We start from the raw sequence: 17179 nt of genomic DNA, 5'->3' as shown, positions 1-17179 counted from the left end.
ATGGAGGAAAGCAAATTATTTTTCACAAACAAGTTTTGGCTTCTTGAGCTCATTATATTGTGTATAGCACTGACTTTTGGAATCTCCTTTGTGTTTTAACAGCTCGCTGGGCTTCCTTTGTTAGAAACTAAAGGTACCAGCCATGATTTTTATCAGTCATCACCCCGTGCATGTCAACTCCAGTAAGGTCAGTAGACTGAGGCAGTATATCCATTTAAATAAATATTATTTTTCTTTATTAAGTGTATTATATAGATATAAAATCATATATTAAATGCTTTGACCACCAGGGACCTGCTTGTTTCCACATTGTAGCTCAAGTTTAGTATTTTTAATGAACAGAAAGGTGCATTCTTTGGGAGTGAAGAAGCACATTTCAAGGGCTGTATGTGCAGTAGGATGTCCTGATGTGACTCTTGTGGCAGGAGCTGCAGGATGTGCAGAGCTGGAGATAAAACTGCCCATGTGTAGGACTGGTCTAAAGGGGGCTTGGGGGAGTTTGTTACCAGCATTAATTAGGGATTAATGTAATTGATGGGATGTGAGCCACACGTGGTGGGGATAGAGGGGATTCTGGGCTCCAGGGAACCTCCTCCTTTCAGTCCCCAGGAGATGGCTGTGGGTTTAATGTTCTTGTAATTAAGAAAATGCTCAAATTTCTTCTGCCCACCTAATCTTGCTTCTTTACAGCCCTGTTTTCCCTCCTAAACCTGCTGGTCAGTAGGTCAGACCTAAGGACAATCAGCTTTCCTATAGTTTGGCTCTGTGTTATGTACTTGGAATGTTATTTTAACAGGGGAAGACCACAAAGATTAATGTAGCTGACAGGCAGCCAGATTAAATACTAATATCCACATGATTATTTAAATTTCAGACCTTTACAAACATTTTATGCTAAATAAAATGTTCTTACTGTATGTTTAAAGTCTGTAAAGAACATGGAAGAAGATTAATAAAAGTACTAGATTATTGCAAATCCCACTACCTAGGGACCCAATGGGGTTTTTTATTCAATATTTTTCCTTCCCCTTGACCCAAAGCTTTCTGTGGAAAGCCAGCTGTTCTCCCTGGGAGCCATGGCAGTGCTGGGATAAGCCTTTCTGCAGAGGCACTGAAATATTTGTGTGTGCCTGTGCGAATGCAGAACAAGTGAGGATATGATTTCAGCAATAGCAATTGCACAGTAATTAATAGAGCAGCATGCAAATTAAAACAGATAAATTAATTGAACTAATTAGTTATCTCTGGAAAGAGGAAGAGTAGGCTTTAATAGGGCATGACAGCTGCAAATGAGTGTGTCCTATTACTGAGATTGTATCTACACAAGCTCCTAGAGGAGTTTGGAAATGTTTCCTGCCCTTTTGTTTTAGTCTGTATGCTCTGTACAAGGTGGACTCACTGTGAGTGCAGAGGCAGCTCTGAGGCTCTGGGGGTGTTGTTTTCATGTTTGCTTACAGAGTAGGGCCACAGCTGTAACAGGGAAGGAAGCAGCAGCAGGGCAGCAACATTTGCAACAGCACTGAGCCATCTGAACATCAGCAGCTCTGTGGCTGCTATGTGGGACACATTTGTCACCTTTAGGGTTCCTGGGCACCACTTCTGCTTGTGCTTGTTGTTACTCTAACAGGGACCAGTTCCTCAGGGATGGAGGAAGAGCTTTGACGAGGTCTTTTTCCCCTGGGGAAACCCAAAGTGGTTTTTGGGTGGGTAACTGGATCCTGAGCCCACCAGCAGAAGCTTTTCAGGCAGCACAGCACCCATGACTCACATCTGTGGAAGCATCTGATCAAAACTGAGAGAGAACTAATTCAACACAGTCTGCCCTTCAGTCATCCTTAAACACAAACAAGGCAGAGACACCTGGGACAGAAGGCCGGTTTATTATTTATACAGTGCCTGAGATAGGCAGGACACTTCACAGGCAAACAGACAGTGTTGGCCCCAAGGAGCTTACAGGCTAAATTAAATTAAAACCAGCCAAAGCAACAGCAAGTCCATAGGTATGGGAAGAACACAAGGTATGTAGACAAAATTATTGCTGTTTCAGGAAGGAATAGATTCTTGTGCACAATATATATTTAGTTCATTTTCCATAGCCTGTTTGTGACTGCTGAGGTGATGGAATACAGGAGCTGGCAGACTGGACTGGTGAACACTGCAAGATGTTTCAGCCAGGCAAATAAATGTGTCAATAAAATTACAAAATCACAGAGACTGTACCATCTGTGAACCAAACCCATTGGGTGTGAGTAAAAACTGGATTTAGGTTTTCCAGAGAACAATGCCCACCACCTGCAGTGTATAACAGTGCTTAATGGTGCACTCAGGGTTTTCCAGAGTGGCACAAGTGCACATGAGAACAAGGTACTGTGTGAACATTTCTCATTTGGGAAACATGCAAACTGAGCTGGCCTGCAGACAGCTTTCACCTACTTATGGATTTTAATAGATCTATAAAAATAAAAGGCAGACCTCTCAAAGCAAGCTACTGTGAGCAAAGCAGTTTTGGTGTCTGTTACAATACATTGTTTCATGCTTTGTTTTAATGAAACATTAGAAACTAGGATATATTCATATTATTAGCTCATAATATATGATGGACATATTACAGATAGTTTACATATTATAATAGATATAATTTACATATTATACATAGAAGAAACAGCACAGCTTAAGGGTTTGCTGCATTGTACTCCATTTATCTGTACAAGTCATCCCAATTAAAAAAAAAAATCAAAATTAATTTAGTGGCACCTTCTCTCTTCCAAATATTGCCAAGTTTAAGAAAAATCCAGCATAGTAGCTGGACATTAAATGGTTTCAAAAAGGGACAGATTAATTTAGAGCATAATATTCCACCCCTTGCTACTGCTGTTAGTTTTTCCCTATGTTTCTTTGTCCCCAGATATGTCCTGCAATGATTCTATCAAAGGGCGTTTAACAAAACATGAGCGACACAGTTGTAGATGCAAATGCCACGGTTCAGGCTGGTTTAGGCTCAGTTTAGCAGCTCATGAGGAATGAGAGATTGTGATGAACTGTGCTGTTTGCTACTGAAATTCCTGACCAGCCCCCACTTTGAGGCATGTAGCCAGCACACCTGGCCTTTTCCTTTGGAAAATTATGTAGTAGTAAGCAGCTGGGTTCATGTGTTATGCCCAAATCCAGTTTCTGCCCTTGTATGGCAGCATAAAGGGATTTTATCACAGTGTAAGTGAAGTTCCAGTTCATCTTTCTGCTTCTTACCTTTTCCTGTACCCCGTGGTGGCACCTGTGATCAGTGAGCAGGGCTGTCACTGGGCACTGCGGGAAACAGGAGGGATAATACACCATGGACTTCATTATGTGAGAAAAAGACAAGGTGTTTTTTTCTTCAAATAACCGTTAAAGCACCAGAAACAGCACATCCAGCATGCTTCCCTCAGCTCCAGCACACCTCAGGTCATGTGCATTACTTCAGTGATAAAAAAAGACCTGTACTTCTTAACCACAGAATATGAATGACTGCGTACCCCAGATTCTCTCTTTATTCCTCCCAGGAGGTTTATATACCAAAATGCAAATGTCCAGCATGTCCTAGGTTGAGCTCCTAACCACCTTTGCTGCCCAATGTGTCTCCTTAGTGGGAATAAGGAAAAAAGGCCGGGTGGTGCTAATACACAGCAGGAGTATAAAAACTGTGTCTCACCTTTGCCTCGGGAACTAAAAATAGCAGCCTTGGGGAGCTACAGGTCTCCTGCCTCTCTGTGCGAGTACAGCTCCCTCAGTTTCTCGAACTTGGGTCCCCACTCGTGGATGTCCTCGGCGCCGCCGCCGCCCAGCCCCGCGGAGCTGAGGGAGCTGAGGGAGCTGAGGCTGCCGGCGCCGGAGCCGGTGCCCTCGGTGCAGAAGACGCGCAGCGAGTCCTGCGGCGGGCCCGGGGCGCGGCGCTCGGCCTCCCTCAGCAGCGCCGGCAGCGCCCGGCCCAGCGCCGCGCCCGCCGCGGGCCCGGGCCGCGCCCTCACGGCGCCCTGCCGCTGGGCCGGCAGCTCCTTCCTCCTGTGCACGGAACAGGCCGGGCTGCCTTGCATGGACACCTGCAGCTCTGCCATGTTGTAGGCGTCCTGCAGGGAGAAATCGGGCACAGGGAATTAATACTCTCTGTAGGTCCCACAGCTTCATGTTCTGGTGGGAAAAAAGAAGGCATGATTGCGAGTCTGTCTGCTGTGAGCACCTGAAGGGTTGGGTGCTCTGCCAGCTCTGCCACCTGCAGTGCACCTGAGAAAGCCTGTGAGGAACACCTGTGCACTCTGCACTGCTGCGGTCAGCGTCAAAATCAAGTCTGATTTCATCCAAAAGCTAAATAAATGTGACAGAAACACCCCAGCTTTTGTTCTGAAATTCAGATCCAAAGTGTCTTACCATGACTGAACACTGATCCCACAAGTGTGGCAGAAAAGATGAGAAAGGCTATTCACAAACAGCAGGTTAAAGAAATCTTTCTGCAGAAGTAGTTCAAAAATGTACAGTGATTTCTGATAAAACATTACCAGTCCCTGGAATAATGTCTAATTATGTTACATGGCAGTGGCACAACTGTAAAAGCCAAGTAAAACTACCTACTCCCAAAAAAGTCACTGATTCCCTCCCAGCTCAGCCGCAGTAAAGGCTGTCTGCGAATTGTGCCACAACCTCTGGCACAAAGCTGCCAATGCCAACAGTTAATGGCATTCACTAATCAGAATCTTTGTGCCACCTGCAATGAAGAAGTCCTGTCCCCCAGCATCCTTCAGCTCCCTACAACCCAAAGGTTGTGTCCCTGGACTGATTTACAGGCCAAAGTAGAATGCAGACAGGTGGACGGAGACAGAGTTCATCAGAGCAAGCAAATAATTATTTGTATTGCTACTACTGTTCATGGTAACAGGAGCCATCAGTGACAGAGGTGTGGAATCAGCACTTCCCCAAAGATTTCTTTAGCTTTCTAGCATGTGGCATTGTGCATAACCATGTTGTAAGAGAATAACCCAGGTAATGTCAGTGAGCTTTGCTGAATTCCCCCTGGAGGCTGAGAACAACTTAAATTCCCCCCACCTGCAATCAAGAACTGCCTAAGTGGCAGGATGGGGTCTGGGACAGGAGCTGCTTATTCCCATTCCTCCAGAGATTGAGAAGTGCTGGTGATGAACATCGAGACCTGCAGCCCAGATCCCTGCCTCAGGCATGTCCTAAGTTAGTGCAAGCCCAGTCCAGCCCCACTCTGAGCATGGATACCAGGAGAACATAGAGCAACTTTTCATTGCGCACAAGTTAAATGGGAGCTTGTTCCAGTACAGACTTGAGGATCATCCCTTCACTGAACTGGGTGATAATAAAAGCATCCTTCAGTGCTACTAATTGTTCATTAAAATGACACATTTCTTCTGATAATAAACCCTTCTTGGCTGGCCATCCACAAACCCAACTCAAGCCCTGCCTCTGGGTCTACAGCTGGCTTTTAACATTTGGTGGTCAGCTGAGTTCAGTGTGTAATCAACAATGCACTGACCTCCTGCAATTTTTATGAGCTCCTAATTTCTCTGGGAAAAAAAATTTATTTATTTCAGATGCAGAAACTCCTTCATATGACAATTTCTTGTCCTCAGAGCCCTACCATCCACAAACATTACAAAAATGAATCTCTCTTCTCCAAGCAGCCTCATGATCCTTTTGTCGAGGTAACATTAGAACACAACTAAGGTGGTGTAATTCTAGGTATTTTGGGGACTGGTTTGTTTGTTCAGGTTTTTTAAATCTAGACAAACAACTAGGTTTTAGCTTTAAAAGTTTCAGCTGCAATCCCAGCAACTGTTAAATCTGAATAATTTAGGAAGAGTACACAGAACCCAGAAAGGCTTCGCTCCAAGCACTGTTTCTTCAGGCAGAGTAATAACGTCAGATGGAGATCATCAAGTCACTCATTTGGTTCTACTGCTTAAAATAAGGAGTGCATTTTAAGAACTCTCCAAAAGTAATTAAACATGTCATGCAGTAACTGTAGATTTCCTCAAAGAGACCTTCTGGGTGTAAAATTGCAAAATATTGCAGAGGAAGTTAATCTGATTAAGGAAAACAGGCTTTATAGCTGTCTGTGTTATCACATGGGAAATGTCTGTGTTTATTACGTTCCCACTAATGCACCAAGAAAATAAGGATACTCTACAAGTAAGAATATTTTTAAATCAGTGGCTTTTTTTGGCCTTCACACTGGCACCATGGTTATTGTTACCTCTGCAGAGTCACATCACCCCTTGAACCCATGAAATGAACAGTTGGCAATGAAGTTTCTTACCTTTTATAAACATAGAAAGCATCTATAGGTCAATAAATAATCTATTAAGAGTACTTATAAATAATATTCACTGTTTTCCTTCCAAGCTCTGCCTTTCACTGACACATGAAAACCTTAGAACAGCCAGCAGGAATGTTAATAATACCTGCTTTGGGTATAATCTGCTCTACTCTAAGTATAAACAGCTTGTGTTCAGTGGTGTGTTTATCTCTGAAACACAAAAATGCAGAAAGGTTCTTCCACAACCACCACATGCTCCAGGGCCTCAGAGGAGCCAATTCAGCACCTCCCCTTCCCAACAGGGGAGGCGTGAACACCTGCTGTTGGGAACAGTCTTTGGAAAAGCCTGGCTATGAGGAACAGTCTCACCAGGCTCTTCCAAGCCTTTGGAGCTCCAGCAGAAATGAGCCCTGAGAACCTCAGTGTCTCCTGAGCCCCAAAACCAAACCCAGCAGCTGTTCCCTACTGTAAACTCACCCTACAGGCTCCTATCAACATGCATTCAGGATCACTGGCTTTGAGAGAATTTAAAAATGGATAGGCACTTATCTCTGCTTAGGAAACATGCACCCTCATCCAAATAATTCATTTGCCAATTGCAGGGCTGAATCAGCAGAACGAACACTGAGGACAAAGCACAAAATGCATTTTCCTTAGCATGGTGAGGCAACAGTCCCCTCTTAATTGTAGTATAACATTGATCCTTACTTCATCTTGCTCCCCACCCCCTTCTTCATTGTAGTTGAGGATGTTTTCCCTGATGTCCTCCAGATCCTCAGGATGAGCAGATCCGTGGTAAACACCTCCATGCAGACCCTTGCGTGTCTTCCAGTGAGCCCAGAGGAAGGCAGTGCTGAGCAGAGCTGCGGGGACACAGGAGCAGAGCACAGTGATGCAGGCACCAGTAAAACCCAGTGCACAGCAGGGCCAGCACGGCTGCACTCTGGGCTTCTCAGCAAATGTCTGGGGTTTGCACTGTCCAGTGTGGTGAACATCAAACATGGAAGAAGAAAAGCCTTTAAAGAGCATTTTGCAACACCCTTTAAAGCCCAACTCAAAGTTGGTCAAAGACCAAGTGTTGTCTCTGGCCTGTCTCTGTCCTGTGTGGAGTTGAACTTTGTCACAGAAAATGCATTACAGAGGGGGACAAAGAAGAAATAACATGCTGACAGTAACAGACACAATTACACACAAATGAAACACAAGACAGGAGAGGAAATTACTTTTAGATGTTTTACTAGAAAACAAGAATCAGGCACATATTGCCTTAGCATTCATTAATTTAAACATTTTTCTTAAATGCTGAAGTGCATTTATGTAACTGACAAGCTTCAACATCAGATACTGAACATTCTGTAAATAGAAACTTGTGCATCACTGTGCTACCAACTCTATAAAAATCAATAAAAGCTCAGAGTAAGACCTCAAAGCACTCAATACCATAAATTAACAATGCAATGAACTAAAGAAACTAGAATCTCTTACAGAATCTCTTACAGAATATCTGCATGGCAGCAATTTGGTGGAGCAGCATCTGAATGACCTTGGGACTGAAACTGGGGTACACAGAAATCATGCCCTGCACTCCTCTAACAAAGATCTATCATCAGCCTCAGCTATCTGGGATTTCAAGAGCTGTAATACCACTTAGCTTCCCACAAATTTGCTGCTCATATTTGCATGGCAAACATAGTATCTAGCAGAGTTGGGGAAAACTGTGGTATTTTCATACTCTTACTACAGTTTCTGAACAAAACTGCACTAACACTAACAGCCAGGAGAAAAATCCTATGTCTTTACTCAGGCAAACTTCCATAACATTTGAATAAACAAAAAAGACTCCAAGATGTGATCCTTCCTCACTAGTAACATCCTTCTGGTTTTTCTCTTTAATTCCAATACCTAAGCCTGAAAATGGCTGAGGAAGACAAAATCAGCTGCTTAGGAGCTGGGACACAACTGGCAAGATGCAAAGTCTGCTCCTACCTGCTCCCACTGTATTCCTATCAGACAGGAAGTTTCTCCTAGACTGAAAAATGTATTTCATACTCAGCAGTATTTTAAACAATGCTTATGTGGTAGCAATTTGCATTCTTGCTGTTCAATTGTATTTGCTTCTGATTACGCATCTGAACAGTTCCTCAGCAATGATGTCAAAATGTGAAGAAAACAAAACTGCAGAGACCTTCCATAGCTCACAAATGTTGATTCACTTAGCGATGGATGCACAGAGGGATGAGAAATCAGTGATGGGACCACAGCAAAGGAACAAAGGCAGAGTTGAGTCTCCCTCGGGAGTTTTCAGCAGGAGATGAGGCGATGGCTGCTCAGGACAGGTGGACACATGCGCTCACCACAGGTAATACAAGACGTAGTTGCCGTAGCTACCTAGGAGCGCCAGGAAGCAGACGCAGATGGCGAAGAGGGAGGTGAAGCTGAGGCCCGTGTCCTTGTGGAAGATGGCCAGGGTGACCTCGCAGCGGTGCCCGGTGTAGCCGTCGGGGCAGTGGCACTGGAAGGTGCTGGGGGACAGGGACACGCAGGTGCCGTAGTTGCAGGGCCGCTCGGCGCACGCCGTGTACACGCACTGCCGGCCTGAGGCGTTCTCCAGGATCATGTGTCCTGCAGGGCAGCTGCACACACCAGGGCAGAATGGCACCGTTAGTCTGGGAGAAAACAGCCGTGACAGGCAGCACTGAAGATTTAAAACACACTTTGGTGACACTTTTCGCACGGTTTCCGAAGCAGCTACTAGGAGTAAGTTATGTGAAATCATGACAAGTCATAGCCTTTCCTGAGGCAGCCATAGCATGAGCTCCCTAACTTCAGAGCCTTATGTCTGGGGTTTTCAGAACTCGGGTAGTTCCACTGCCTTCTGCAAGATTATCCTTGTGACAACCAGCTGGGTTGGCCTCTGCAGTTCTGGCTAGGCAGGACAGGCTGTGCTATGTTCTTTGAGTTTTCAGAGTTAGAGAACTCCATTTGTGTGGACAGTGGCAGTCAGGAGTGTGTGAAAACATTAAGGCGTGTGTAAGTAAAGTGTTCATTTGCACACCACAACCGACAGGAATTAGTGTTGTCCTGATCCCAGCCACAAACACAAGAATCCAAGCTCAATAGTGTGGTGTTCCTAAAGCAGCTGGAGGAGCCTTGGAGGGAACAGAAGCAACAGCCTGGGGCAATGTAAGAAATCAGACCCTCACAAGAGAAAGCATTGACACTCTACAGCACAGGCTTCACAGCACAGCCAGGGAACTGTGCCACTCCAGCTCACACACCCTCCTGTCCTGGTTCCAGGGTTTACAAGCATTCTGGATTTGCTGCTGCTCTTTAAATGTTTTCCATTAGACAGGCAGCTGAACTTGCTCCACAATCCCTGGAGCCAGGCTGATTTACATCAGCTGTGGTGGTGTCTCTAAGGACACAGTAACCTGCTCCCTGTGCAGATGTCCAGCTTTGTGTGCCACTGTGCTTCTAGGGATTTGATGAGATTGCCAGTGCCAGCCTTCAAGCTGCACACTTCAACATCCACCCTTTCCCACCTCACTCTGAAGGGTTTTGTGCTTCTATTTCCACCAATTACCTGCATTCATGCATCATCCACAAATCAATACAAATAAATTCCTGGTTGCAAGGGTTATTCCTACAGGCCTCCGAAGAACAGCCTTCTTTGATGCCTTGGGCACTCAATATTGATACCAGCTCTTTCCCATGAGTGTCCAGAGGGATTCTGTAGTTGTTAAATCTGACATCCTTCATACATCCTAGAGCAAGGCACAAAGAGACAGTTTTAAAAACCATTCAGCAAGAATCATTTGAAGCAGCTGTACAATTTGGCAGTTTATGCTTAACAAAGGACACAGGCTATCAAAGTTTAAATCCATGACTGAATTCACTTAAACTCTCATAGCATTGTCCTTCATTTTTGGACTGAATTTGCTGAAGTTTTAGGTCCAAATTCCCAGTGTTTTCCACAAGAATCAAGTGCTGCTGCGGGTCTATGCTGGTTTTGGCTGGGACGGACTTAATTCTCTTTCCAGGGGCTGGTGTGGGGCTGTTTGGATCTGTGCTGAACACAGGGTTGATAACAGGGAGCTGTTTCTGTCGTTGCTGAGCAGGGCTCACACAGAGCCGAGGCCTTTCCTGCTTTTTGTGGGGCCATGCTGGGGAGGGGGCTGGGGCTGCCTGGCAGGCTTGGAAGGGACACAGCCAGGACAGGTGACCCCAAGTGACCCAAGGGATGTTGCAGACCATGTGGTATCATGCTCAGGATATGCAGTGAGGGGAAGAAGGAGGAAGGGGAGATGTTTGGAGAGAAGGTGTTTGCCATCCAGGTAACATTCCATGGGATGTGGCCCTGCTCTCCTGGAGATGCTGAACACCTGCCTGCCCAGGGGAAGCAGGAATTCATTCCATGTTTTGCTGTGCTTGTGTGCATGGCTTTTGCTTTCCCTGTTAACTGTCTGTATCTCAACCCAGGGGTTTTCCAGCTTCTACTCTCATGACTCCCTCCCTGATCCTGCTGGTAGGGAGTGAGTGAGAGGCTTTGAGGGGCTGGAGGCTGGCTGGGGTTAAACCATGACAGCCTAAGGTAGTCAGTGGAATATGTACCCCTCCACTGTGATTTCCATAGAAAAGTCCAAATATTGTGGGGAATCTGATACGTGTGGATAAGCTGTTCTATTCTTCAATGTACCAGTAAAAACTGTTTTTCTGACTTTAAATTGTAGCTTATGGCTTACCTTTACAGTGTGAAGAGCAAACCACAAATAATGGTGGGAAGAGTCTTCAATCGGGGATAGAAAATTTGTACCGAAGATGTGTGACATTAACTTTGTATGCACAAGATGCCTCAGCATGAAAACATATACTTTGATTAATTAAGTACATTTTATGACTTTGAAGTCCTTAAAGTTTCAGCTACTTAGCAGCAACATTAATAGCCCTAATTAAAATGATCTTCATGCAATCATTTGACTTCTTTATTTACTTGAAAACAAGCACTATTACTCCCATAAATAAAAAAATCAAAATATGCTCCCTAATTCATATCATAAACTTTATTTATTGGAATACTTCTAGTAAAACAATAGAAAACAATCTTTTTCTAAATAATTTGTGATACACTTAAGTTGTAAATTTATGTATTATGTATTATGTATTTAATTTCTCTCCAGGCCCTTTTGTATTACTCACTGAAGTACTTTTGCATGGTGAAAAGATGATCAGCTTGCTTTGAATGGATTTACTAGGACCTGGTTAAAGAGGTGAAGGGCATGGGAGAGAGGTGACCTATAGACACCAGGCAGGTTTAACCAGCAGTGATGTGTGATCCTTGGCAATAAAACCTGTGCTGATTTGCTTTATTTACACTGTGGGTTTAGGCAAAGGCCAAATGTCCAGTTCAGCTCAGAGTAAAGAGCTGCCATGGCTATCTCCCAAGCTTCCAGTTCTTTATATTTCTCCTTTGTGGAACTACTCATTTTCCAGGCTGGAAACTGATTTGCTTTTAACAGACACTGTGACCTTATCCACTCAGTCGCTAAAAAATCAGATTTTTAGCTCTAATTCAATAAACCATTTCTAATTTTAGTTAATGCTATGACTGAGTGTAAAATCCAGTAATACCAAGGTAGTAAACCAGGGTTTGGTGGGTGCTATGCAATGCACATATAAAATGGAAAAAATCCTTTTAGCATAGGAACAGATGTGTTTGGGAGGGAAGGAGAGCTGCCAAAAGGACTGGGCAGAACCATGCACTGAACCAGCTCTGCCTATCCAAGGCAGGGAGCCATGCACAGTCTATCTGGGAGAAACTTCTGGATCTCCAGGTACAAATTCTCTGCAGCCAAGGCAAGAGGTGACCATCATTATTCCAGGTCCAGTAGCCAGGTGTATTTGCAGGCAATTCCCTGCTGTACCTTCTCCTGGTCAGAACAGCTTATCCATCCCTGTTGCAAAGTGTCATGCAGGCAATCTATGTACTTTGGGCTCTACATAAACAAGCAAGTTTCCTGCACTATGTCTTTATTTTTACAGGTCCATATTATGAACAGTGGGATCGAGAATTCCTACCTTGAAAACTCCTGTTTTGATTGAATGGGTAGGTGTTTCCAAGGACCAAGCTGCTGGGGTCAATGACAATCTCTTTGTATATTCCTGCTGCTTTAGTAATCTCTCTCTTTCCACCTCCTTCATAAAGGCGAAGAGTAAATTCATTTTCATTTCTCTCCAGTGTGATGTGATGCCATTCACCATTGTCAATGTGGTATGAGGGAAGGCTTACAGAATAGTTTCCATCACCCAGATTGTATGAGACCACCAGGAGTCCCTGAACAACCTTGTGGATAATTTACAAATAGCAAGAAAGAAAAGAAAAGTCATTGCATGGCATTTTGTATTGACCTGTAACTTCAATCTTAAAGCATTTGTTTAAATTTAGGGTATGTTTACACTGCACATTTAGGTGTAATACAAAAATACTGCAGGTGCTACTGAATTAGGCAACCTGAATGTGGTAGCAATGTACTCACAGTAGTATGTAAGTCACCTTGGGAGTAATTTTACCCTGATTTCTCTTGCACAAATTTATGAGGTTCTTCTAATAGTTAGAGTCTGCTGTATCACAGCTACAGTGACAGCTCAAACCAACATGGCTGAAGAGGTGACTTGTTTAGTGGTGTTCATAAAATGAGAAGGTTGTCACTTTGAGAGCCTGACATCATTAGAACTGCCACAGGCACCTTGCTTGGCAGAGTCTGAACTACACAGAATTAGCTACATGGTTCAAAAGGACACCAGGTACACACCCTATTCATCCTATTCTGTACAGAACCTGCATTTCTCTGCAACTGGCATCAAAACCAATGGGATACCACAGCTGAGTGGCCAATGTCTCAAGTAAAGGATCAGATGTATCTATCCACAAAACCAAGACTCTTGGTGCTCGGCATAAGGCTTTTGTTCTGTTTCCGTCTCTTAAGCGAGTGTTTCTCTGAGCTGTCTGTGGCTCTGGTGTCACTGTCTGTGAGCGGGTGCCCTCACCTGCAGGGTGATGTGCTCATCCCTGGCCCGGGACAGCACGGTGGCGATGACGCCGTCGGGCTGCCGCGTGCGCACCAGGGCCTGCAGCAGCGTCCTGCGGGCAGACACACTGACAGGCAGCTGGTAGCGGATGTGGCTGCCTGCCTCAAACCTGTGCTCCTTGGCCACTGGAAGGGAGAGAAACCTTTAAACATCTCCTGAGGAGAGGGAAACGTTGTTATTGCCCTTAATGTCATAATAAGAGTTGAAAGTAAAAGGAAACAATTGCGATGCACAGCATGGATCCGTGAGATAATTTGTCCTTTGGGACATACGCCTGTATTTATTTCCACAGCTTCTCCAGTCACTCTCACACTTCATTTTCCTCTGTGAAGAGGTGTTCTCCCACCCAACTTAATCCTGCTAATGGCTCCTCCCTACAATGCTCACAAGGGGTGACAGCAGGGAAGCAGCACCTCTGGCCAAGACAAGAGCCTGCAGACCAAATTCCACAATGAAATTTCAGAACCTGCTATTTTATCATTGTATTTCTGCTGCAAACTTTGGCTCCGCGAGAGCTAAAAATCCTGCTATTTCCAAAGCATAGATCCTTAAGCCAGCAGAATCTTTTCCTGACACCAAGAGAGCAGTGATTTCTAATTCCAGTTGCATGGTTCTAATTCTTCACAGAAAGTGGTACTGGCACACTCATATTTTTTAGGTTATTAGATATTTCTGAAAGTGTAAACAGATGCAAATCAAACAAATGTAATAAAATAAAATACTTTTTTCATAATTTTTTGTCATGCAGCCATGTCATTATACAGTCATTGGATAAACACCCTCAGGATTAAAGAAATGATCCTGTACTGAGAAAGCAATTTCTCAAAGGGAATTAGAAATGAAATTGTTAACAATCACAGGCAACTACACTGCAACATGGCTTTACATAATGTAATATAAAACCATCTCAACAATCTTTACCTGCAAATATTTGAAGTTTCCTGTACTGTAAAATTTAGCAGCCTACACTAATGAAACAGAAAAGCAGGGTTCACCTTTATCACATCGATAGCCGTGGTAGCCTGGCAAACAGTGACACGCAAACGAGCCCCAGTCCCCAAGGCACCTCCCATGGGCACCACAGGAGGAAGATCCCATGGTCTCACAACTCCCATCCGTCAGGGTGCAGCCAGGGAAGCTGTTCAGGGACTCTGCAGGAGACTGAAGGTCATACACCTTCAAGAGACAATATGTGACACAAAAATATTATTTGAGAAACATATTTCATTTTTAAATAGAAATAGCTGCACCACTTCACTGTTTGTTCCTCATCTGTATTGCTTAAGTTGCTACGTTTGCCTTTTGACATTCAGACTTCAGCTGATTTTATCAAGAGCATATTTTGCCTTTGAATAAAGTCAACTGACTACGAAAACAAAAAAAACCCTAATACTTCCTAACAAAGCAGACAGCTGGCATAAATACACTGTTATACAATTGGCATTCAGAAGTTCCCTGAATGCACAAAGAAGCTTGGAAAACAGATGCATGAAACAGGGGATAAGCAAACACACAGTTCCTGCCTCATTAATACATCTTCTATTGAGAAATAACTTTTCAAGGTACTTATTCTAATTATCACAGAAAAACTCAGAATTTTCTTATATTTTACACTGATGCATGTGGGCATTGAATACATTGATAGAAGCAGAAGTTTCATTTATAATATGAATCTCCCAAAAGTTGAATAAAGAAGTTTTCTTTTGTGCTAAAGCAAACATTACTCTACTCTTACCTGAGTATCCAAGATTAAATTGCGCAAGCAACCAGAAAAATGTTTGTGTAGCAACTGTGGGTAGGAATATGGTAACGACTCTTTCACACCACCCAGCTGGAGAACATGGTTCACATTCAAATACCTTTAAAAATCACATCAATAATAAAAATAGATGTGTATCTACCTTCAAACATAGGTGAATAAATAAATACACCGTTTTTCCAAATAACAAAGGCTTTATAACATAACAGGAGAACACAACTATTTTATCTTCTCTCTCTGAAATAAAGCCCTTTAAAATAAAGGGTATTTTTTTAAACATGACAGTGAAACCTACTGGAAGTTTAACTGTGGGACATTATTACATTTTGGGTATGTTTGCATTCAAGTCAGAAAAAGCTGTGATATTCTAGACACCATATTCTCCTTCAAGCTCTGTGTGTACACAGACATACTATGCTGTAGGAATACTACAAAAAAGGCTATTCTGTGTATGACTAAACTTAGAAATCTAAAAATTGGGTCTATGTGGTCTAAAAGGCATAGTAAATATGTCCAAGTTTTGCATTGTCTCGCAATCATCTCTCCAAGCCAAAGAACTCCATGCATTTTAGTCCTCATACTTTCTTTTTCCCAGAGTTATCAATACATTTCTTTTGTTTTCATTGTCCTTATATTTTTCCCTTTCTTTGTGCTCCTTTCATTACCAGGAGAGCTCCATGCAGCTGTGGACAAGGCTTAATCCCAATGCACATCAGAATGCTTGCCTGGACTATCTATTCCACAGCTGAAGTATCTTTGTTAGTACAAAGGTTTCCCTAAAATATAACCTGAATATTCCTCACTGTAACTTTAGGCCCTGTACAGAAGAGATTGTCTAAATCCTCTTTGTACCATTCTTTTATACACACTGAGACTTACCATCTCTCTCCTTAGTTTTCTCTTCTTTCTGTTAACTGACCTCAATTCCTTCATTCTTGATTCTTACTCTCAGGTTGAGCTAATCAGTCATTGCTCTACTCTGGACTATATCCAGCTGCTCCTTGTCCACCCTGCACTGTCGGGCACCAACTGCACCCAGGACTCTGATGTCAATTGGCCTAAATTTGTGAGGTTTTAAAGAGAAGGTTCACAGTGCCTTGATAAACAGAGAGAAAACAGGCGGAGGGTGGTACACAGGACCCACAAAAGCTCCAGTAATAGCCACAGAGTTTTGGGGTTGTCAATTAGTACTGCAACACTACTTAATGGAAGACTGGTTCCTTAAAATTTGTTTAGTTCTTTGAGGTCCAGGCTGGGTCTAGAAGGCTTGAGAAAAGAGAAAATGCTTTTTATGCTCCTAGCCATCAATAACTCGGCTTCAGTCTAATAGGTCAAATGTTCACAGGCCTTAGAATCAACTGCCTGTCAGAGAAGCTCCAGGAGTGTACCTTGCTCTCCGTGGAACAGACCCCAAGACTTCACAGTTTGTGCGATCTTCAGTGGACAGCCAGCGGCCAACGCCTTCGATCTCGGACAGCACGGCGGCGCTGCACTGATCCAGAGTGAAGCGGACAGCCTGCGCACAACACAGCACACGGAGCTGGCCCCTGCTGCACAGCCCACACCTGCTGCACCACAGCCTCATCTTCTGCTTCCTGCACACCATCAAGCAAAAAGGGCTGCGTGTTCCCTGTTCTGTTTATCTTGCAATAACCATTAGAGCTAAAATGGAGCCATTTAGCAAAAGTAGGCACTTCTCAATTTTATTTGTGCTTCTGAGTATTTTAACTACTTACACAAGACCTGTAACTGCATTTGCAAGTAAATAAATATCTGCTTTTTGTGCATAAGTAATAGATTCCAGTGTCCACATTCTATATATGCTGCGGCAGAGCTTAGAAAAGGTAAAGATTGCAGAATATGGACTACAACATCAGTGGATGTGGAATTCACAATGAGGTCGTCTCCCAAAATTTGTATTACTCATCAATCCTACACGACCAGTTAGGACAATAGCTATTGTCTGTTCTTTATTGAAAGGCTGTTCTTTCTACCCTCCTGTCTCTGCACAGGGAAATATTTTT

The 17179-nt window shown here is 43.6% G+C and overlaps 2 protein-coding genes across 4 annotated transcripts in view; one reads left to right on the top strand and one right to left on the bottom strand.

Annotated features, from left to right (window-relative positions):
* The window catches only part of DPY19L3 (dpy-19 like C-mannosyltransferase 3), a 51682-nt gene extending 35096 nt beyond the window's left edge, over positions 1–16586 (top strand). The window contains exons 19-21 of one of the 3 annotated variants that reach the window (XR_008432923.1): positions 103–187; positions 12350–12413; positions 16501–16586. Coding sequence is in view for 2 of the 3 variants with exons in the window: in XM_053953307.1 (XP_053809282.1) it covers positions 103–186 (84 nt within the window). In the remaining variant the exon portion in view is untranslated. Of the gene's footprint in view, positions 1–102; positions 239–11060; positions 11250–12349; positions 12414–16500 lie in introns of those variants that run through there. The other 2 variants (XM_053953307.1, XM_053953306.1) reach the window with 2 other exon arrangements.
* Positions 1862–17179, bottom strand: part of LOC128793868 (neural-cadherin-like) — a 60393-nt gene continuing 45075 nt past the window's right edge. The window contains exons 25-35 of the mRNA XM_053953295.1: positions 16544–16671; positions 15132–15255; positions 14392–14572; positions 13355–13521; positions 12386–12650; positions 9894–10074; positions 8699–8943; positions 7019–7173; positions 3689–4103; positions 3247–3303; positions 1862–2155 (exon numbers count right to left, since the gene is read on the bottom strand). Of these exons, the coding sequence (XP_053809270.1) occupies positions 3726–4103; positions 7019–7173; positions 8699–8943; positions 9894–10074; positions 12386–12650; positions 13355–13521; positions 14392–14572; positions 15132–15255; positions 16544–16671 (1824 nt within the window). The 3' untranslated portion in view covers positions 1862–2155; positions 3247–3303; positions 3689–3725. The remainder of the gene's footprint in view (positions 2156–3246; positions 3304–3688; positions 4104–7018; positions 7174–8698; positions 8944–9893; positions 10075–12385; positions 12651–13354; positions 13522–14391; positions 14573–15131; positions 15256–16543; positions 16672–17179) is intronic.

This window comes from Vidua chalybeata, chromosome 11 (genome assembly GCF_026979565.1).
Source record: "Vidua chalybeata isolate OUT-0048 chromosome 11, bVidCha1 merged haplotype, whole genome shotgun sequence".
Classification (NCBI taxonomy): domain Eukaryota; kingdom Metazoa; phylum Chordata; class Aves; order Passeriformes; family Viduidae; genus Vidua; species Vidua chalybeata.
This window is presented reverse-complemented; position numbering and strand designations above follow the sequence as displayed.